At 37.1% G+C, this 24,415-nt stretch overlaps 1 protein-coding gene across 1 annotated transcript in view; it reads right to left on the bottom strand.

Moving 5' to 3' along the window:
• Positions 1-24,415, bottom strand: part of LOC106878777 (general transcription factor 3C polypeptide 3-like) — a 197,661-nt gene that overhangs the window by 74,363 nt on the left and 98,883 nt on the right. The window contains exons 7-8 of the mRNA XM_052970961.1: positions 13,138-13,225; positions 11,722-11,780 (exon numbers count right to left, since the gene is read on the bottom strand). Of these exons, the coding sequence (XP_052826921.1) occupies positions 11,722-11,780; positions 13,138-13,225 (147 nt within the window). The remainder of the gene's footprint in view (positions 1-11,721; positions 11,781-13,137; positions 13,226-24,415) is intronic.

The following is a 24,415-nucleotide window of genomic DNA, read 5'->3' as shown; positions in this document are numbered from 1 at the left end:
GAAATTAATTTCAGCTTAGTTTGTCAGTTATATGATTTCTCTGTGGATAGAGATATTAATTTTAGCACAGTTTATTAGCCATATGAATTCTCTATAGATAGACAATTTAATTCCAGCTCAGTTCGTTAGTTATCCTAATTCTGTATGGATAGACAAATTAATTTCAGTAATGGATAGACAAATAAATTTCAGGCTAGTTGGTTAGTCCAATGAATTCTCTATGGACAGACAAATTAATTTCAGCTTAGTTTGTCAGTCATATGATTTCTCTTTGGATAGAGATATTAATTTCAGCACAGTTTATTATCCATAGGAATTCTCTATGGATACATAAATTAATTCCAGCTCAGTTCGTTAGTTATACTAATTCTGTATGAATAGACAAATTAATTTCAGCAATAGATAGACAAATTAATTTCAGTATAGCTCTTTAGTCATACGAACTCTTTATGGACAGAAATGAATTTCTGCTTAGTTTGCTTGCTTTACAATTACTCTATGGATACAGAAATCAATTTCAGAGATATGTAGACAAATAAATTTCAGCTTAATTCATTAAACATAATGAATTTCTATACTCCATGGATATCGAAATTAATTGCAGACTAGTTTGTTAGTTATACAAATTGTTTATGAATTGACAAATTAATTTTAGCTTAGTTCATTACTCACATGAATTCTCTATTGATAGACAAATAATCAATTTTAGCTTAGTTTGTTAGTCATACAATTTTTCTATGGATAGTCAAATTAATTTCAGCTATGGCTAGACAAATATATTTCAGCTTAGTTGTCTATGGATAGACAAATTAATTTCAATTTACTTCATTCGTCATATGATTTATCTATGGATAGACAAATTAATTTCAGCTCAATTTCTTAGTTATATGAATTCTCTATGGATAGACAAATTAATTTCAGCTTACTTCATTAGTCATACAATTTCTGTATGGATAGATGTTGTGGAAGGATTCCTACCACCCCATGTGACTAAAAGTGGACTGAGACATTTCTAATAAATAGACAACTGTGAAGTTGTCAACAGTTCAAGTTGGTAAGCAGTTAACTGTGAGCTCTGATATAGAGTGTTGGGTCTCATGTAATAGCAGAGTGTCGTGTATATACTTTCTTCCTCCCTGCTTCATCACATTATATATCCAATATAGGGATATAAAAGTACCAATGAATTGTTTGAAGCTTGTGTTGGACATTTAAAATTTTTTTTTCAGTATGTAGCCAAAGAAAAAAAAATCATTTAAAATGGAAAACTTATTGACCTCCATGGTGCAGTTGCAGCAGCAACAGTAGTTACAACAGTAACTACAGCTGCAGTAGCAACTACCACAGCAACAACAATAAAATCAATAGTTGCTGGAATTAATGCTGAAAAAGTCTGAAAATACTTTAGGTCCATACTTGCCAAATAACGTAGCAAATTCAATTGGAGAATTGAGCTATAATCTAGAAGGGATAGCCTTTTCAATGTATTTTCGTAGATACAAAGAAATCTTCAAAGAAGAGTGTAAAAGTTGGCCTGACAAACCCCTGCTGAACATGAAAACTATAGTAATTATAATCTACCTGAAGAAACCAGGTGAGATTTGTTTTGGTGAAGCAATATTTTATTGAAAATTGTCAGTGAAAGAAGTTCCCTATTCAATACTATCTGGCAGTGCTTAAATTTGGTCAAAAAAGATGAAGATTTCGTCACCTATGCCAGAGTGGTTAAGAGAGAGAGTATGACAAATTCAAATTGAAGAAGTTGACCCCATTCATGTTCAAGTGCTTAATTTTTGTTCAAGGGCTTACTGCAAGCAAAGATGCAGATATATGTTCCTGAATATTAACAAAATTAGAACAGGACCAAAATTTAACTCTGCAGGCTGTACCAAAACAAATGCCAGAAGATCATAAATCTATGACATGACGCAAATAAAATTGAAGAGGAAGAATGCTCTCATGTTCAAGCATGTCAACTGGTATCAGATAAGAAAAAATATCAAAACTGAATCCATGTAATGGGTGTGGTGGTCTACATTTTAAAAGTAACTGTCCAGTTAGAGATCTAAAATGCTTCAAGTGTGGTAAAATAGGCCATAAAAAGTCACATTGTAGGACAGAACCTAAAAAATAGTTCAACAAAACAAGTCATGTAAATGGATTATCAGTGACAAAAAATACTACTAAGCCTCAAAGAAAATCTGTAAATGTAAAAATTAATAACTCAAACATAAAGTTACAATTGGATACAGGCAAAAACATGGAAAAATATCAGCAGACCTCGATTAACTGAAACTTTGTGGTGTTTCAGGAAAAAAAATTATATTTTAAGGATGACTTGATAAGTAACATTACATTTCATGAAAAACCTGTAAAAGCTAAAGTTTTTCCTCCTCCTCATCATCATCGTTTAACATCCGCTTTCCATGCTAGCATGGGTTGGACGATTTGACTGAGGACTGGTGAACCAGGTGGCTACACCAGGCTCCAATCTGATTTGGCAGAATTTCTACAGCTGGATGCCCTTCCTAACGCCAACCACTCTGAGAGTGTAGTGGGTGCTTTTACGTGCTACCGGCACGACGGCCAGTCAGGCGGTACTGGCAACAGCCACGCTCAAAATGGTGCATTTTACATGCCACCTCCACAGGAGCCAGCCCAGCGGCACTGGCAACGATCTCGCTCGAATGTCTTTTCACGTGCCAGGAAGGTGACGTTGGTAACGATCACGCTCAAATGGTGCTATTTACGTGCCACCGGCACGGAAGCCAAACAGCTGCTCTAGCAACGATCACGCTCGGACGGTGCTCTTAGTGCTCCACTGGTACAGGTGCCATCACAATTTTGCATTCTTGAGTTAAATAATACTGCAAATTTATTCAGAACTCACTGGATGAAACTATTTAACTTATGGGACCTCCCCATAAATCTTTTCTATTAAAATGTGAATGGTTTTTGCTTTAGTACAAATAAGTTGTCAGCTGAATTGAAACAAAAATTGTTTTAATATTTTTCCTGAAGTTTTTGTCTAATAAATTAGGTCTCTGGACTAAAACAATGGTGCAGTTTCAAATAAAAGAAAACACCATACTGGTATTTAAACCAAAACAAACTGTACTGTTTGCAGTGTTAGAACAGAAAACTTAGAGTTAGAGAGACTAGAAAAAATTGAAGTTATCCAAAAAATGGAATATAGTCAATGCGTATCACCAACTGTGTACATTAAGAAAAAGAATAATAAAATCAGAGTGTGTGCTGATTTTTCCACTGGTTTAAACAAATGTCTTAAAACATGCCACTATCCGCTACCTATTCCGGAGGATATTCTTGCAACATTAAATGGTGACAAGATATTTTCTAAATTGGATCTCTCTTATGCATACCTACAAATTAGAGTAGACAATGAATGCTCTAAATACTTAACAATTAACACACATAAAGGGCTGTATAATTACAACAGGCTACCAATCAGCTTAAAAGTCGCACCAGCAATTTCTCAACAGATTATGGGTGCAATGTTAGTGGACTGTGAATTCACAATTCCATATCTGAATGATATACTTATTAAAAGTGAATTCAGGGATCAACACTTAGAGTATGTAAAATATGTATTCGAAAAAATTAAGTCTTACAACTTTACTTTTGAGTGAAGAAAAGTGTGAATTTTTCTTAGCAAAATGAAATATTCAGGACAAATCATTGATAGAAATAGATGTTGACCAGACCTGTCAAAGGCAGACGCAATTAAAAATATGTCCCCTCCAACTAATATAGCGACCTTACAAGCATTTTTAGGACTGGCAAATTATTACCAAAATTATATTCTGAATATGCACAAGTTGAGGGTTCCACTGAATAATCTACTGAAAAAAGATATATATATTGGTCAGAAAATTGTCAGAAGGCATTTGATGAAATACGAAAAATATGAACATCTGATTTGTCATTAGCACATTTTGATCCTGCTGCAGAGGTTGTTGTAGCTTCAGACACTTCTGAGTACAGTATAGGAGCAGTAATGCTACATTAAGATAGTAACAGGAAGGTGGTTATTTATGCCTCCCATTCTCTGATATTAGCAGAGAAAAATTATAGTCAAATTGAAAAAGAAGCTCTAGTGATTATTTTTGCTGTGAAAAAATTTCACAGATTTTTACACAGTAGAAGTTTTCGTCTACAGACTGCTGATTGTCCATTATTATCAATATTTGGGTTGAAAAAAGAAATTCCTACCCATACTGCTAATAGGTTGCAATGCTTGGGTACGGTATTTTTAAACTATGATTTCAAGATGGAGTATATTCAATCCAACAAATTAGGTCAAGCTGATTGTCTATCGAGACTGATTTTTAAAAATGCAGAACCTTTTGAAGATGTCGTGATTGTTGCTTTGCGAGTGGAAAATGAAATTAAAAATGTTTTGTGTGACATTATTTGTGAAATGCCAGTTACCTTATGAGACAAAAAATTAAAATCAGAAAACAATAAATTCATCATAAAAATGAAAGAAATACTGAGGAGATAAAAATATGCGCAACACAAATGCAAACCATTTCTCACTGTGTGACAACATGTTGATGTATGCACAAAGAGTTGTAGTGTCAACTACACTACAAAAGCAATTATTAAAGCAATTTCATATTGGTTAGCCAGGGATTTCAAGAATGAAATTGTCAATGAGAAGTTATGTATACTGGCCAACAATGGAATGTGACATTGAAGAATCAGTGAAAGCATGCAGAGGGTGTGCTTTAGCTGCAAAAGTGCCAACCACGAAATGGAAACCATGGCTAAAAACAGATGTTCCATGGGTCAGACTACATGGTGATTGTGCAGGTCCACTTAAGGGTTCATATTACTTTACTGTGGTGGACAGTTTTCCAAAGTGGCCGGAAATGCATAAATGTAAAAAGCCAACATCTGTGGTTACAATAAGTTTTTTTACACAAATTGTTTGCTGGGTATGGTATTCTTGATACCATTGTGTCTGATAACGGAACACAATTTATGTCAGACGAGTTCAGAAAATTTTGTAAAATGTTTGTCATCAAACATATCACCACTCCACCACATCATCCTAGGTCAAATGGATAAGTGGAGCATTTTGTTGACACTTTCAAGAGGACATTGAAAAAGGCAAACAATTAAGTGATGAGCAATATTGCACTTCAACAATTTTTAAGAGTGTGCCAAATAACACCTAATCTGAATACACCCTCAGGAATGTCACTAGCAGAATTGATGTTTGCTTGAAAAATTGGATCCATCTTTGATAAGCTGATACTGACTGAAAATAGTAAAAAAAATGAACAACAAAAATACTTCAAAATTCTTCAAGTTAGGTGACAACATTCTTTTTAAAACCTATAGATGTGGTAAAGAAAGCTGGGAGGATGATGTAATTATAAAGAAATTGGAAGAATGATATTCCTGGTAAAAGTAAAAAAATGTTGAACATAAAAGATATATTAACCAACTTAAAAGAGATCCACAGAAAAAATAGTCATGCGAAATGAAATCCCCATGGAAGTATTGTACAACATGTTTGAGGTACCAATACCCAAAACTATTTGAAACTACATATTCTGGCAACAGAAAATAGAAACACAGGAATTGAACCCTAAGCATAAGAGATATTAAAACTCTGAGTGGAGTTCAATTCTCAAAAAGGAGAAGTGAAGGAAGACAGATTCTAAAAAGGGGAGATGTAGTGGATTCCAACCACCCCCATGTGACTAAAAGTGAACTGAGACATTTCTGTCAAATGGACAACTAACAAGTTGTCAACTGTCCGTGTTGGTAAGCAGTTCACTGTGAGCCATAATATAGAGTGCTGAATCTCATGTAATAGTAGTACATCATGTATATACTTTCTTACCCCATACTTTGTTATTATTATATATCCAATACAAGGATATTAAAATTGACAAATTAATTTCAGCTATCATCATCATCGTTTGAATAGACAAATAAATTTCAGCTTCGTTCATTCATCGTATGATTTTTCTAGGGATAGACAAATGAAATTCGGCTTAGTTCGTTAGTCATATGAAATCTCTATGGACAGACATGAATTTCAGCTCAATTCCTCAGTCATACAATTCTCTATGGATAGACAAATTTCAGCTTAGTTCGTTAGTTGTATGATTTCTCTAGGGACAGACAAATTCATTTCAGCTTAGTTTGTTAGTCATACAAATTCTCTATGGATAGACAAATTAATTTCAGCTAGTTCCTTAGTCATATGAACTTTATGTATAGATAAATTAATTTCAGATTAGTTTGTTGGTCATATGAATTCACTATTGATACAGAATTTAATTGCAGCTTAGTTCGTTAGTCATATGCATTCTCGATGGATAGATAAATTAATTTCAGCTTAGTTCATTAGTCACATGAATACTTTATGGATAGACATTAATTTCAGCTTAGCTTGCTAGTTGTACAATTTCTCTATGGATACACAAATTAATTTCAGCTATGGATACACAAATAAATTTCAGCTTAGTTTGTTAGTCATACAAACTCTAGATGAAGAGGCAAATTAATTTCAGCTGAGATGCTTATTTCAATTTCTCTATGGATAGAAAAATTAATTTAACTGAGTTCGTTAGTCAAATGATTTCTTTATGGATAGATAAATTAATTTCAGTTTAGTTCATAGTCATACAATATCTGTATGAATAGACAAATGAGTTTCAGCTTAGTTTGTTAGTCGTATGATTTCCCTATGGATAAAGAAGTGAATTTCAGTTTAGTTCATCAGTTGTACAATTTCACTATCAATAGACAAATTGATTTCAACTATGGATAGGGAAATAAATTTCAGCTGCGTTCATTACTCATACAAACTCTATGGATAGACGAATCAATTTTAGCTTAGTTCATTAGTCGTATGATTTCTCTATGGAAAGACAAATTAATTTCAGTTAAGTTCGTAAATGTATAATTTCTGTATGGATAGACAAATTAATTTCATCTTAGTTCACTAGTCATAGTCTATCTATGGATAGACAAATTAAATTTCTGTGTAGGACATAGTTATATGATTCCTGTATGGATAAACAGATTAATTTCAGTTTAGTGTGTGAGTCATACAAATTCTTTATGGAAAGACAAATTAACTTCAGCTTAGGTCATTAGACATATGAATTCTCTATGGATAGACAAATTAATTTTGGCTTAGTTCATTAGTGATATAATTTCTCCATGGAGAGACAAATTAATTTCAGGCTAGTTTGTAGTCATGCAATTTTTCTATTGTATATACAAATTAATTTCAGTTTAGTTCATTAGTCATACGACTGATCTGGGGATAGACAGATGAATTTCAGCTGAGTTCGTTAGTCATACGAATTTGCTAAAGACAGACAAATTAATTTCAGCTTAGATCATTGGTCATACTATTTCTCTATGGATAGACAGATTAATTTCATCTTCGTTCGATAGTTGTACAATTTTTGTATGGATAGACAAATTAAAGTTCACTTTTGTTCATAGTCATATGACTTCTCTATGGATACACAAATTAATTTCAGCTTAGTCTGTTAGACATATGATTTCACTTTGGATAGACAAAATTAATTCAGCTTAGTTTTTGTTTGTATGAGAAATTAATTTCAACTTAGTTTCATTAGTTGTACAATTTTTCTATTGACAGACAATTTTATTTCAGCTTAGATCATTAGTCGTATGATTTCTGTATGGATACACAAATTGTCAAAATCATGTCCGATATCAACAGATCCTCTATGCCTCTGCCATGCATCCATTCCTCACAACCACCTTAGTGAAGGTGACTTGAGTGCATGCATACATACTTGATGCAGAAATATGAGCATATACCAGTGCACATAGTTGTAATGTATGCACCCACTGATTAAAGCGCTGGGAGCGAAGAAATTTGAAATTGCATTGGTAACATTATTTTCCTAACTAAGCACAGGGACTCATGGCCTCTAGGCATAGAACTGAATGAAACTGAAACTGCAATTGTAACATTTCTCTACCTAAGCACATGGGCCCATGGTCTCCATGCATATAGCTCTAAAAATCTTTTTCTTTCCTGGAGATGAAAATATCCCTCCCCACCAGTTCTACAAGCTCGGAGCTGATACAATCAATGTTAGTTATATGAAATGTAAGTCTGGAGAGATAATTGAAATGTTTGAGCAGAGACATGTAGATGTGTGCTGTGTCCAAGAGGCATGATGACGAGAAGTCTCTGCTAGACTGCTTATGGGCAAAGAGCATAGATACAAATTTTTCTGAGAAAGCAACAATGAAGACCTAAGTGGCATAGGTATTCTACTAGCAGAGAAATGGGTGGATAAGGTGACTGAGGTAGTCAAAGTATGTGATAGGATTATTAAGCTAAGAAAAGTCTTGTCTGATGTAACTGTGACAGTTATCTCTGTACATACTCTGCACACCGGACTTGCATATACTCATAAGGATCACTTCTGATGGATTTCAGGGTGTACATGGCAGCTTTGGCTTGAGAGATGAGGAGGAGACAAGATTGCTGGAGTTTTGTGATGCTCATGGCTTACTGGTCTGCAACACCAACTTCAGAAAACATGCTAACCACCTGATCACTTATCAATCTGGGGGGGACACCAGCCAGCTTCACTATATCCTCACCAGACACAGGGACAAATACATGCTTGTAAATACAAAATCCTTCCCAGGGGAAGAATGTACAACTCAACATAAGCTAGTGATTAGTGACTTCAGGCTTAGCTTCAGAAAGATCCTGAGAGGCAATCCAATATGGAAAAGGAGGCTGTGGAAGCTCAAGGATCCCTCAACTGGGCAGAGACTTAGAAATATCCTATGATGAGAAGGAGGAAGAGATAGAGACATAAGACATAGAGGACAATTGGAGGTTCCTATAGGACAATCTACTAAGGACAACAAATCAAATCTGTGATAGAAGTCCAAGGGTGATGTGGTGGTAGAACAGTGATGTTGGCAGGGCCATAAAAGAGAAAAGATGGGCCTGGAAGGGGTGGAAAAGAGGGGGTGGTGGCAAAGAATCTTATCAGAAGGTTAGATGTCAGGTCTATCCAGCTAGGGTAGAAGCAGAAAAGAAGAAGTTTGCCAATATCCTACAGTGTGATGGTCAGAGACTTGAAGTGTTCTGGATAACCAGACAGTGTGTCAGTGATAATTGGGATATTGTAGGAGAGAAGTGTGTGCAGATGGATAATGGTATGCTTGCACTCAATGATGTGGACAAGAAAGAAGCATGGAAAAAGCACTATGCAAGACTGTTGAATGTAGAGTAGAGAATGAATGGCATAAAGGGAGTCTCCCTTATGTGAACCAAAGAGAGGGACCAACAATCTTAGTGGACAGCAGTATGGTAGAAAAAGCAATTAAAACCATGAAAACTGGGAAAGCCTCCGGTCCAACTGGAATCACAGCTGAGATGCTCAAAATATCTGGTAAGGTATGATATGGGCTAGTAACCCACATAGTTAATCAGGTCATTCAAGACTGGTGTAGCATCACCCGTACAAGGGTAAGGGTGGTGCATTAGAAAGAAGCAACTATAGAGGCATCAAACTCCTGGACCAGGTGATGAAAATTCCAGAGAAAGTTATTGCCCAATTAATTAGGAGCAAAATTAGGCTAGAGGAAATGCAGTCCGACTTTGTCCAGGGAAGAAGTACTATTGATGCTATTTTCATAGTCAGAGAACTGCAAAAGAAGTACTTAGCTAAGAATAAGCCATTATACCTGGCATTCATTGATTTAGAGAAAGCCTTCGATAGAGAGCCCCACTGTGTGATATGGTGGGCTCTTTCATTATTCACTCATCCATCCCTAGCATCCTGAGAAGCTAGGGATGGATGAGTGGCTGGGAACTACTATATGCTGATTATCTTGCCCTCATAGCAGATTCCTTATCCCTGCTAAAGGAAAAATTCCAGATGTGGAAGTAAAAGCTGGAATCTAAGAAAGAGCCTTATGGCTAACTTAGCAAAGACTATGGTCCTAGGAAGCTAGAAAACTGACAGGAAAACCCTACCCCACTCAGCCTGGTTTGATATGTCGGAAAGGTGTAGGCAGGAACTCCATATGGTGTACCCAGTGCAAGCTATGAACACACAAGGGGTGCAGGGGATTAACTGGAAGGTTATCAGAGAAGATAGTTTTTGTATGTGGAAGATGCACAGGATTCTTAAAAACTTTAGAGGCTCAGGAAATTGATTCTCTCAAATGCCCTGGTGGCTCATTAGTAGTAGATAATTTCTGCTACCTAGGGGACCAAATTAGTAGTAGGGAAGGATGCATAGAGAGGTTAGGTAATACCTAGAATAAGAATAGGATGGAGGAAATTCAGAGAGCTGTTACCTCTTTTGTCTATGAAAGGTTTCTCTCTCCAAGTGAAAAGAAGATTGCAAGATGCATGTATACAGACAACAATTCCACATGGTAGTGAGACGTGGGTCATAAATGCAGAGGACATGCAAAGGTTAGATAGGAATGAGGCTAGTATGCTCTGCTGGATGTGTAATGTAAGTGTACATGTTCGACAGAGTGCCAATGTTCTGAGAGAGAAGTTAGGCATAAGAGGAATTTGTTGCTGCGTGCAAGAGAGGAGACTGTGCTGGTTTGGTCATGTGATGCAGATGGATGCTGCCAGCTTCGTAAAGAAGTGCCAATCTCTTGAAGTGGATGGAACACATGGAAGTGGGAGACAGAAGAAGACATGGAATGAAGTATTGAAGAATGACCTCAGGAAGCTAAACCAGTGATGTCACAACTCATTTCTACAGCTGAGTGAACTGGAGCAATGTGAAATAAAGTATCTTGCTCAAGAACACAACACACAGCCCAGTCTGGGAATCAAACTCACAACCTCGCGGTCATAAACTCAACACTCTAACCACTGAGCCATGTGCCTTCACATATGCATGCATACATGTATTTAAAGGGATATAGGAAGAGAATACTTTGACATGAAATTTGCAGTGTTTGTAGTCACTGGTACTCTTGCTGTTTTTTTTTTTTTACTTATCAATAGTTTCAAACATTCTACAGAGTGATACTTGTGTCACACAAGTGTTTGCCACCTTAAGTTTTGATGTTTTTCCCCCTTTTTCACCAGTGCAATTCAGGGCTCAAATTTCTTGGAACTACAGACAAACGACAGACGTTCTAGTGTGACAGTCAGTGAATCATGTACATCTGCAACAATGAAATTTCACCACTTTTGTAGTTTCCCTGCTCATGGGAACATATAGTTGTTAGTATAGAATAGAGCAGTCATGACTCTCTAGTCATCTATACTATTGTGTCCTCCATAGATGTGCTTTTAGTATCCAGGTGGTGGAGTCTTGGGCTTGCGACAAGTGCCTATGACAGGGAGACATCACATGTTTAAAAAGAGAGAATGGAGCACAGAAAGTGGTCGTACTGAATAAGTTGACGGCGATTACCATGTATGTATGCATGAGATTTGTATGAAGTATATAGGTATATGTACATGGATGTACATCTGTACCCTTTGGCAACAACAGTTATTTATGAAACTGGAAATACATACAGGCAAAAATGTATTTTTTTAAAAATAAAAATGTGTAGACAAACAGAAGACTTGGTTTCAAATATTTTTTCAGTGAGCATAGGTAAACAAAAGTAGTTTACAAAGTGCTGTTGAAGAGAAAATTTTATATTAGTTCAATGAATACAACTAAAGCTTATATTTACCTCAAGAGATTCAACAAATATCTTCTGTGATATCTGCATCTCCAGGATGGTATTAATATCTTTAAAAAAAAAAAAAATGATTATGAATTTAAATATACACTGGAAAAAAGATTAATTTACAAACACACTTCAAAATAGTCTGCAAGAAATTTAATGGAGAAATACCATGACTACTACCACCACTATCACTTCATATTTGCTTTCCATGCTAGCATGGACTGGATGGTTTGAGAGGATCCAATAGGTTAGAGAGCCACATCTTGCTGCAGTGTTGCAGTTTTGGCACAACTTCTACAGTTGAATGCCCTTCCCAATGCCAATCACTTTATAAATTGTACTGGATGCTTTTTCTTTTGGGGGTTCTAGCACAAGTGAGATCACCTTGTAACTTAAAAGATTGAAGAGTTCCCTTAATTGAGAGAAAGGACAATAGAAAGGTGTCGATGGGAAGGGCAGAAATAGATATATTGTTGTGAAGAGGATTTCCTGACTCCATAGCATTATATGTGGGTGAAAGGGAGAGAATGAGGTGTAGCCTCAAAGAGAAAATATGGTAGTGATCATGTGCCAGACCATAATCTTAAAATGCAAGAAAATGATAAAAGAATGTAAACACAGAATATTAGAAAGGGTGGATGGGTAAAGTTGCAATAATATGTGTGTGTGGGTGGGTGGGGGATTAAAGTAAGAGATGATTAGAAATAGGAGTGAGAGTGAATATAGTGAATGGTGAACAAAAGTGGAGGGTGGCTGATGGTAAATATGAGTGTGGGATGGATGTCAATAGAAGTGATTCAGGGAAGAGGGAGTGATGACTAGCGATACAGAAAGAGTGACAAGTAGCAGAAAAATACAATATACAGGAATGAGATGACAGACTGATAGAAAACAGTTTGAAGTATGTTGAATGAAATTTGGGGAATACATGCACTTTCTGCTGGCTGATTTTTGATTATCCAGTGTGTTCTAGCATGGTATTAAGTATAAGTCCCAATATTTTAAAATATACTGTCATTGCTCAGTTGTATGTTGAGTGTGATGTTGTATTCAACCAAATGTTATGGTAGTTATTTTTTCTGGGTTGAGTGAGAGATTTTTTTCTAATATTCTAGAATATAATGTTTGTATCAATGGAAAAATTGTCTGGAATGTCGTGCGAGGATTATTGCAAGAGGCTTAGCGGTGATCTATATATGCAAACTTTTTATAAATTCAAGAATTCAGGCTTCAAATTTAGCATGCATTTTCAAGTAGTGGCTAATCAAACAGATTAAATCATAGCTGTTAGAGTTATATCATCTCTAAGCAGATGGCTGGTAAAAGTATTGAGACAAATCCAAACAAAAACAGATAGCCATACATAAATACATACATATACATACATAAACACAAAAAATTGTGAGTAAACAAACTAACCTTCTGATGTGATTAAATTTGGGTAATTTTTACAAGCCTTCTGTAATGTAGACAAAGCTGTAGACAGGTCACCAGCTTCAAGATAAGCCTATTAAACAAAAATTAGAAAAATACATAGGTTAAAAATGATAATATGTAAGATTATGACTACCTGAAAATAAAAGAAATATATTAATGGCAAAATCAGTGACCAATGGTCACTTATTTTTCTATATATTGTGAGCTGGAGCGAATCACTACCATTTCTAGCAGTTGGGTGTTCACAACTGAAGATGGGCACAAACCCAAAACTTTGGTTTTGTGATCTTGTCGCCTGCAAGAGGATGGTAGGGGTTTGCTTCCATGCTTGCAATATACACAGAGTGCAGGCTGCACCAGTAACCAGCTGACAGAGGGTCTACCAGGAAATAAAACAATAGTAACATCAAACAGCCATATTGATGTGGTGATAAATATTACAGCTTAGTATAGTTACTACTTCCACCACTTATTGAGATTCATACATATGTAATAGTCCTATGTAAACAGTCATTTGCTAGAGGACATGCATCCCTGTCCCTACAGTTGTGTGTATACATTAATATATTTCTTTTATTGCTTTTTTTCATTTGAGCCATGCAGCTCAGGTCATGCTGGAGCACCACCATAATTTTGTACCTTTTTCACAACTTTCTTATTTAGCTGATTTCGTCAGAGTGGTAGTATTTCATAATATCACTCCTGCATGCGCTTTTACCATGGTTGTTACCCATTAGGTGTATGACGGAGTTTGATATTGCTGCTCTCATTGTTGGTTTGCCTGGTGACATAGGACAATGTCCAGAGCTGATAATAACAATATATTTTTTAAAAAACGCAATACCCATCGTAGTAAAGATGATTATAATAGAGATTATTGCAGCAAGCAAGTTAATGTGCCCACAGCAGGTCTTACTCATAGAGCAACAACAAACAGGTAAGAACAGCTAACATTTGGTATGGGTGTACAGGGTGAAAGGTGGTATGGAGATGGAGAGTAAGGAGTGAGAAGGAGAGGTGTGAAGACAAAGGTGGGTGCTGCTCCAGATAGGAGTTAAGCAGGCATTTTCTGCAATACTTGCAGTTAATTATGAGTTCATTTTGCTTGTTGAGCAGGGAAGGGTCATCAGCTGTGATTATGGTGATGGCTGCATGCAGGAAGAGTCTGCACCGATACCCAGGGAGTTGGTAGAAGTGCAGCATTGATCAGTTGGTTACATATTCAACCCATTTTGACTTAAGACTGTTTATTTTTTGTTTTACAACTTTGATAATGACTGATGAAAAAATTGCAATTGGAGCCATTTTATGCTCCTGTGGAAAAAAGGACGGACTGCAAGGATAGTGGCAAAAGAAATTAATGATGAAGAAGGCTCAGGAACTGTCAATGAATGTGTGGCACAAAACTGGTTCAGATATTTCAAGGAAGGTAACACCAACTGCAAAGATAAATCAAAGTCAGGGAGATCTTCTTTTGTGGAAGATGAGGCTCTGCTTGAAATGGTTGAACAACAGCAAGCATAAGCACTCATACACTGTTGGCAGAACTTGATCCTTCACAAAGCACTATCAACTGACACCTCCATAAGTCTGGCTTTGTAAACAGACATTGTTGAAAATCTCCTCATGAACTAACCAATGACCTGTGAACATTTTCAAATTGCTTGTAAATCTTTGGGATTTTCATTTTTGGCTTTGAATTGTAACTGGGGATGAAAAATGGACTACTTTCATAATCTTAATAAGAGCAATCAATGGTTTTGTTCTGGCCAGACTTCAGAACTTGCCAAACAAGGGTAGTTTGAACAGAAGGTTGTGTGGGGTGTTTGGTGGAATTTGGTGCTTGTCTCCATGATAATCTGTTATGCTCAACAACTGCAACAAGTATATGATGCTTTGGAAGCCTGCTATCCAGTATTGACCAATTGAAGACATGCATTACTACAACATGACATTACCCAAGCACACACTACCAATATGACCAAGTGCAAACCTAAGGGACCTTGAGGAGCTGGAAGTGCTGCCTCATCCTACCTACAGTCCATTACATCACTAACTCTTTTGAGCCATGGCTCATTTTCTGCATGGACAGAGGTTCAACAATGTGGATGAAGTTGAAAATAAGTGAAGGGAGTTTTTTTGCCTCTAAACCAGCCAAGTACTATAAGCATGGATTACAAATCCATGCTTATAGCACTTGGCTGGTTTGTTGCTAATTTTACAATATGTGGTGGCCATATTTGGGAGCAGTAATCTAAACAGCTGAGGACAAATATCCTCCAGAGGACCATCATGGTTCCTTGTTCTCTCATTCTGAAAGTTCTAGGGATTCAACCAACCAACTGTCTGCATTTTATTGCCAACTTAATAATATACACTTGGAAAGATGCAATCATTACTCATGCTGATGTCCAGGTTGCATGCAGATTTTGATTCAGGGATTGCAATCCCTCCTGGGCCAATGTATCCAGTCCATTTTTCATTCAGCTTCATGTGTTGGAAGTGCAAGACTTGGAATTTTCAAGCATCAAACTGCATGTTATTTTCCTCAGCTCCTGTTTTTATTCTATTTTTTATATGTTTATATATTTTTATTTTATTTATATTTTTGAATTTTATATATTTCATATATTTATTTGTATATATATATATATATATGGGGCAGATGGGGCTCCTTAGCTGTGGTGAAGGCAACCCACATGGGAGAGGTAAACTGATGTTCTATCAACAAATTCTGACTCATAGGGTAAACTAGGCTCTCCGGTTTGTTTATAGTAACTTGTCTAGGAGATGAAAACCTCTGACGAAAAAGCCTGAGGTCTGTTATCCTTGGTATTGTGGTATGTATGTAAACCATATTCTTGCTCTCATCACTTCCAAAAAGCATGGCTGGTTCTATACAAGCCTTCACCACTTAAATGTGAGTTTTCTAACAACTTATATTCATTCATTCAGTACTGCACATTTCCACTTGCAAATATGTCCTCTGGCAAGTGAGTGAAAGCAGTGGGGACAAGTAAAGGTTATTACTGGAACGCTCTTGCTGGATTTCTACACATTTGGTGACCATTGGGTGATAGTTGTCCTAGCACAAAACCCATAAGTAAAGGTGCTGTCCATGTCCTCTAGTGGTGATAAAGCAGATCTATTTAGACACAGCACTACTTTCCCTAACTGGGAGAGGGGCAAGAAAAGGAGCCTTAAACATTGCTTATTCATCTTAAACTTAGCAGCCTGTTGCAGCAGTCTGGTTATCCAGTAACACAATTGAAACATGAAGAAATTTAAGAAGAAATATTAACCTTGATTCTTGGAATGTGCACACTCTCCAAGACAATAACTCAGGACCAGAACAAAAAGCAGCACTGGTTGCACTTGAACTAAAGAAGTACAACTTTAACATAGTCACACCCAGGGCAACTCATGCTGCAGGATCATCACAGTTGGAAGATGGAATGGTGGATACACATTTTTCTGGGTGAAGACATGAAAACAAGATACTCCACTCTGATGCTGGTTTTTCCATCAAGGCAGAAATAGCCAGATCCTTTCTCTGCCCAAAGGTATTTCTGATCGCATCCTGACACTTACATTTGAACTAATCATAACACTTGCACTATGCTTGTCAGCTGCTATGCTCCAACCATGGACAGCTTTGAGCAAGAAACAGATAAATTTTACAACCAAATCTGCAAAGTCATCTCCAGTCATCAACATAGGAATAAACATATTCTTATGTGTGACTTTAATGCTCATGTTGATACTGACTATCAGACATGGGAGGGTGTACTTGGTTGTCATGGTGTATGTTGAATGAACTCTAACAGTCTGTGTGTGCTCTCTGTCTGCAGGGAATTCGATCTAAGCATCACAAATACCATCTTTCAACAACAAAATTGTTGCAAGATAACCTGGATGCATCCTAGATCTAAGGATTGGTATCTCATAGACTACATTATCATTAAGAAGTGAGACATAAAAGATTTTAACATTACATGTTCCTTTCATAACACCTGCTATGTCTCTGACGATTCTGTTCTCATAATAAAGCTACACTCAATATGATGTACACAAGACTACAAAAGTCATCAGTGCCTAAGTGCATTAATGTTCTACCTTTGAAAACCACTGAAAAGCAGGCTGAGCTCTGTAACTACACTCAACACTGTTGATATTAGTGATGGACTTGAATCATTTTTGAAGGTTCTGCATGATGCAATGCACCTCTGCATCCTTAGAGATTCTGGGATTTCCTGTTCATAAACATCAAGATTGTTTCGAATAACAGCACATCTCCAGCAGTTGATAGATAAAATGTACAGCTCTCATAAAATAGATCAATGATAAAAGCCTATCTAGTAAACAGAATGCTTATAATAAATGCAAAGGCCAGGTCCTACATGCTCTTAGACAAATGAAGAAGGCTCGATTGTCATCCAAGGGTACTGAGCTCTAAGAAGTTGTGGACAGAAACGATTCTAAAGTTTTCTAGGATGTCCTCAAGAACATGGATGGTCCTCAAGAACATGGATGGTCCTCAAGAACATGGATGGTCCTCAAGAACATGGATGGTCCTCAAGACCATGGTATTACTCCAATTTTTTCATCCAATGGAAAGACACTGTCAACTGACAAATCTAACATCCTGAAATGATAGAAAGAGCACTTTGAAGCTGCATTGAACTCAAATTTGGTCACTGATAACGATGCCATAATGTCTATCCACAACATGCTGAAATACTGGAGTCGTCTCTGAAGCCAACCTTCCTGGAAGTAATGCACTCTGTTAAACTGATCTCTTCCAGTAAAGCACCTGGCAAGGATATTGTTCCACCTGAAATTTACAAGCATGGTGGGTAAAACTTTTCAAGAAATTACACGACCTCTTCATAAATAGTCGGAGGGTAGGCCATCTACCATGGGATTTTAAGGATGCCTCAATTCAATACCTTTATAACAATAAAGGAAACAGAAGCGTTTGAGATAATCATTGCAGGATATCATTTCTGTCTATTGCTGGTAGTCTTGCTAGACTCATTCTTGAAAGGATCATCAAACACATTGTAAATGACAACTATTCAGAAACACAGTGTGGACTTCGCTCTGACCATGACACAATCAACATAATCTTTTCCCTTTGTCAGATTGCTGAGAAGGTACATGAGAAAAGTCAGGAGCTGTTCATGGTGTTTGTTCACCTTATGAAGACCTTTGACACTGTTAGCCAGCAAATGCTTTGAAAAGTTCTTAAAGACCTTGGTATACCTGACAAGATGTTGAATGCTATCATCTTCCTTTATGAGTGAATGAAAACTGTTGCCATGTTTGTCAGGGAATATTCAATTTCCTTTGATGGCAAAAGCAAAGTTGTGTCATGGCTCCTGCTTTGTTTGTACTCTTCTTTTCAGTGATGCTGAAGTATGCTGTTAATGACATAGAAAATACTATTAAATTCCAGTTTCAAACAAGTGGTGCACTATTCAATCATTAGTGTTTCAAAGTCAAAGCACTGCTATGCACCAGTATCATTTGTGATCTGCTGTTTTGCAGACAATGCTGCACTAGTAGCAACTTCCTTTGAGGAAGCTCAGGATCTGCTGCATGTAAAGCCTTTGACTTGACCATCAGCATAAAGAAGGTAGAAGTAATCCACCAACCTTGCCCTACTCCTAAGCAAATTCAAGAAGTCAGGCAGAGGCTGCCGGTTCATAATTCCCCAGACACTTCTAAACAGGTTGAAGGGAAAAACCTAAAGTATGTGAAGCCATTTACATATCTTGGTAAAAAAGTGAACTTGAGTGCTTTCCTTGATGATGAAATTGTCATCTGTTTTGCTAATTCAACTAATGCATTTGGCAACCTCTGTCATTGCCTGTGGAATAAAAGGGGCATTAAACTTTACACCAAAATACGGGTTTGTAAAGCTGCCATTCTTACTACTCTCTAGTATGGCTCAGAATTGTGGACACCCTATAGGTGACACATTAACCAACTAGATTCTTCCACAAAGGCTATTCCAGGACAATCTGCAGCTATACACTAAAAGACAGAGTGTCAAACGTTGACCTATTTACTGAGTGCAAGGCTGATGGAATCAAAAGCTTTCTTATGCAGTTGCAATTGTGCTGGGCTGCTCATGTCGTCAGAATGAGTGATAAAAGAATATCCTAAGTTTTCATGTACAGCTAGCTTGACAGTGGGTACAGCAATGTTGGTTGGCCATAGCTCAGATATCAGGACAAGCTGAAGAGTAACCTCTCAGCAGTCAATATAGCTCTCAAAACACTTGAACAAACAGCCTTGGAACAAACAGAAAAGAGATTATCATGTTAAAATGGTATAAGTGACTTTGTTTTAACCAGCATTAACAGGGTGTAAGGCAAAAGAGAAAGGTGGCTGCAAATATACCTGCCTGCACTGACCCATAATCCTTATACTTGCAACATTTGCAAGCTTCTTTACAAATCTTTGTTGGGACTCAAATGTCACGTTTGGCATAAGCTTTATGACCGACAAGAAAAGTGTGGGTTGTCAAATCCTCATCAGTTGAACTGACAGAACAGACCATCATATATATCTATATTTATTTTTAAAATGTCCAAGATTCAAGAAAACCCTGTATTTAAGTAGTGAAAACACCAAGGTAGCGTTAGTGATAGCATGATTATATACAGACAATGTATAATAACAAATGTGTAGTCACTAAAGTAAATACAGATTTGTTTCTCCAGTTATGTATACATTAACAAGTGGCTGACTAACTACTACACAACATGTTATCAAAGTCACTCATTGCACCAATTGCACTGCCATCAAGTGATAGAGGATTCAGTAATTTGCACAATTCTTCTCTATTAAAATTTTGCTGTATACTCATTGAATGTTAGCTAATTACTCATTTCCTATGTTTATGTATAAACAAAATTTAGAGAACATATTTTGTTGAAATTACCTGTAGATTCACATTCAGAAAAAAAATAATTATGAAACAGATTTGGATAAGAAACTTTTGCAAAATTGTGTTTCACAAATCACATTAGTATGTTGATAAATAAAAAAAAAAAGTTGTTTTATGAAACCAGTTTAAATTCACGAATATTTCAGAATTTAATTGAAATACATAAGGGGTGTATTTTGGTTAGAAATATAAAAATGGAAAGGGTAAATATATATACATAAATACATATACAAATATATATACATATCATCACTATTTAACATGTCTTTCATGCATACATGAGTAGGACGGTTGACTGGAGATGGTCAGGTAGAAGACTACTCCAAGTTACTGTGTTTTGGCATGGTTTTTACAACACCAACAACACCAACCACTCCACAGAGTGGACTGAGTGTTTTTTACGTGACACCAGCACAGGCGAAGTCGGTTTTGGCATGATTTTTACAGGTGGATGCCCTTCCAAATGCCAACCACTACAATGTGGACTAGATGCTTTTTACATGGCACCAGCAGGGTCACCAAGTGATTTGCAAGACAAGGAATTTTGAGAGAGGAGGGGACATTGGAAGAGTTGATTTTGTGTCAGATGATGAAAGGTGAGACAGAGAGGCAGAAACAGGTGTCTTGCTATAGAGGAGTGGGGCATTAGAGGAGGTGATCTTGAGTCAGATAATGAAAGGTTAGAGTGTGACAGAGAAACAGAGAGGTAGAGACAGGTGTCTTGCTATAGGGGAGGTACATGCTTACCTAGCCAGAGGTGAGAGACACAGAGAGAGAAAAGAGTGAGAGAAGAGATAGGGAGAGGAAGAGAGTGAGAGAGAGAGAGAGAGTGGGAAACAGCAAAAGTGTAGGAGAGAGATGGTAGTGAAGTGCCAGTGTATACTGACAAGTAGTAAGGATCAGGGCATAGATGGGATGGTAGAGTAAGGAAGAGAGAGATAAATGTTGGCAATTGCCAAGGCATACCTTCAAGTTACAGAGGTCATAATATACACGGTTAGGTACTGCCAATAAGGCACAAGTAGGGAGTAGGGTTTGCAGTGACTGGTGAAAGCCTGGGTATAAAGACAGGGTGGGGATAAGCAGTGATACAGTGAGCAGGGCAATAAGAACAGGGATGAGGAGTGGGAGATAATCATAGTGCATGAAGAGGAAATGTGAGGAAGAGAAATATGCAGTTTAGAAGAGATGTAGTTCAGTTTCTCGGGGTAAGGTGTGTGAAAAGTTTGTTACATGTGGATTGGACACAATGCTTCTAGTACTCAGTTTCACTTATGTGGGTAAGTCTTCTCAAGAACCACATATTGCCAGACATTTCAGTCCATTGTCATTTCCTTCATGAGCCCTAACATCTTGAGATTGGCTCCACACTTCATCCCATGTCTTCCTGGGTCTCTCTCTTCCACAGGTACCATACATTATCAGTGACAGGCACTTCTGTATCCAGCTGTCTGTACTCATATGCATCACATGTCAAAACCAACACATTCTCCTCTCCTGCATGCCACATTTAACTCCTCTTATGTCTAACTTTTCTCTCAAAACAGTTGTGCTTTATCAGCCATGCATTTTGATGTTGCAAATCCAATGGAGCATATTACCTTAATTCCTCTTCCAGTCTACACATGTCCTCCACATTCAGAGCTCATGTCTCACTACTCCATGGAGTATAGACATTCATACACAAGCTTTGTCTATATACTACTAAAACTCTGTGATTGCTTGCTTGCATGTGTGCGCACTTATCTGGTCAGTAATTTAATACAGTCAAACCAGTGCATAATAGGAAAATACTCTGAAAGTAAGATACCCCTGAAATGTAAATACAAATGGAATAAGTTGCGTGTAAACTAGACCACAGATTCCCGAGACACACAGTTTTTGGGGTACCTTCATAAATAGCGAAAACAGCACCTAATGGAGAAATACTCTGAAAATAACATAACTCTGAAATGGGAATATATAATATTGTGTGAATTGTTTCCGTTAATTATATGTTTACATTATATAACAATTCCTTTAGCATTTTTGTACAGGTATGCACACATGTCATAAATGAAAGCTGTTACTGGAGTTCAAATTTATCCCGGAAGTTCTATTTCTATTAGATGCTGTAAATAATCAATAAAACCTTAAACATGAACTTGTAAACCAGACCTATGATGACACAAATGAATTGAAATATTTAACTGAATCATAAAATTAACCCATTTGTTGCGAGAATAACCTTTTATTTCTTATTTTGCTGAAACATTTTTTAAAAGTTAGTGTAAACACCAGTTACATTGATTTGAAGCCAGAAATGTAAAATTCAAAATACATTCTTAAATAAACCCAGGTGCCATATGGCGCCGATAGGATTAATAAGGGTGCAAAATTACAACTGTGGCAATTTCTTCTTTTTTATTCAGTAATCAAATGTATATGTTTCTCTTTTTATAGCAGTGAAAATAACAAAAAGAAAAGGCAACATGATACATTTTATGATAATTATTATTGAAAAAATGCTCCTTTATCATATATTTCATATATCATGAGTTAGTCATGACAATAACAGATGGTTTTTTATGATAATCTGAAAAACACGAGATACATAATCCCACATTGCATTTTTTGCATTCAGCTCAAGGCAATGATTTAGAAAATTTTCCCTGACATTTGCTTGTTCCCAGCTATTGATCACACTTAGTGTTCAAAACCATCATATCGTATATCAAAATTTCCTGGACATGATTTCCTCTTTTTGCCGGAACTTTTTCACTGAACCTGAAATCTTCACAAGTATGACATGGCAACTGCTCTTCTGAAGTCCAGTTTATCTAATGCAGAACATCTGAAAAATGACATCACTTAAATAGCAGCCATTTCTGGCTTTGCATATCCATGCTCTTTCCAAAACTTGCACCATAACACCCTCAAGAGTTTCAGACCCCACTTCTCTGATTTCTCTATTGACATTCTCCTTCAGTTGCACCAGGGTCTCTTTCGGGTATTCTCACAAGAAAATATCTGGACTAGTCAAGTCTGGGGAATGTGAAGGCTGGAAACATGTGTGAGGTCTACTTCGGATGGCCAGGCTCAAAAAGTTTCAATCATGGATGCCTGAAAGAGAGGATTTACATCAACAAACTGGAGACCCTGGTGGAATTGAAGAAGAACATCATTTGAGAAATCAGAGATGTGGGGTCTGAAACTCTTGAGGGTGTTTTGGTGCAAGTTTTGGAAAGAGCATGGGTGTGCAAAGCTGAAAGTGACTGCCATTTTTGCGATGTCATTTTTCATATGTGATGTAGTGGTGTTGCAAAATTTGACTTGTGCATGTTAATTTCAATTATGTCCATTATATTATATCAACATTTCAGACATTTATTTGTAAAGTTAAGGAAGTTATTAAAAATTGAAAACCATTAGTGATACTTGGGACACCCTGTACCTATCCATAATTTGCTTCCTTATCCTACCTAGGTCCAATTTTGAGAGGCACATGAGTCTAACATTAGGGTTAGTGCTAAAGTTTGGTTAATGGTCTTTAAGCTTAATCCTAGGTATTTTAGGTTCATGCAGTTCTGTTTTATCATCTATTCTATATCTTTCTATTATAGCTTTGGCTGTTGAACCTAAGAAGCATCAGTTGTGGTGTGCAAGAGAGACGATTGCACTGGTATGGTCACGTGGCGAGAATGGATGAGGATACCTGTGTGAAAAAGTGCCACACCCTAGCAGTTGAGGGAACCTGTGGAAGAGGTAGGCCAAGGAAGACCTAGGATGAGGTGGTGAAGCACAACATCTGAATATTAGGCCTCACCGAGGCAATGACTTCTGACCGAGACCTTTGGAAATATCCTGTGCATGAGAAGACCCGGCAAGCCAAGTGAGACCAAAATCCAAGGCCTCTGCCAGGGATGTAGCCAGCCCACTTATGCGTACCTTTCCTTCATTGGACATTAAACTCCGCTTGCAAAGAGCTGGTGAGGCAAGTGAAATCGAAATCGAACTAAATTCGACGACTGGCCCCCATGCCAACGTTTCCTTCATTGGACACTAAACTCAGCTTGCAAAGACCTGTTGGAGCAAGTGAAAGCAAAATCGTGATGGCACCTGTACCTGTGGAGCACTAAGAGCACCATTCTACACTGGTGGCACGTAAATAGCACCATTTGAGCGTAATTGTTACCAGCGTCGCCTTCCTGGCACTTGTGCCGGTGGCATGTAAAAGCACCCACTACACTCTCAGAGTGGTTGGCGTTAGGAAGGGCATCCAGCTGTAGAAACTCTGCCAAATCAGATTGGAGCCTGGTGTAG

The sequence above is a fragment of the Octopus bimaculoides genome, chromosome 10 (genome assembly GCF_001194135.2).
Source record: "Octopus bimaculoides isolate UCB-OBI-ISO-001 chromosome 10, ASM119413v2, whole genome shotgun sequence".
Classification (NCBI taxonomy): Eukaryota; Metazoa; Mollusca; class Cephalopoda; order Octopoda; family Octopodidae; genus Octopus; species Octopus bimaculoides.
The sequence above is the reverse complement of the archived record's forward strand: the minus strand, read 5'-3'. Positions and strand labels throughout refer to the sequence as shown.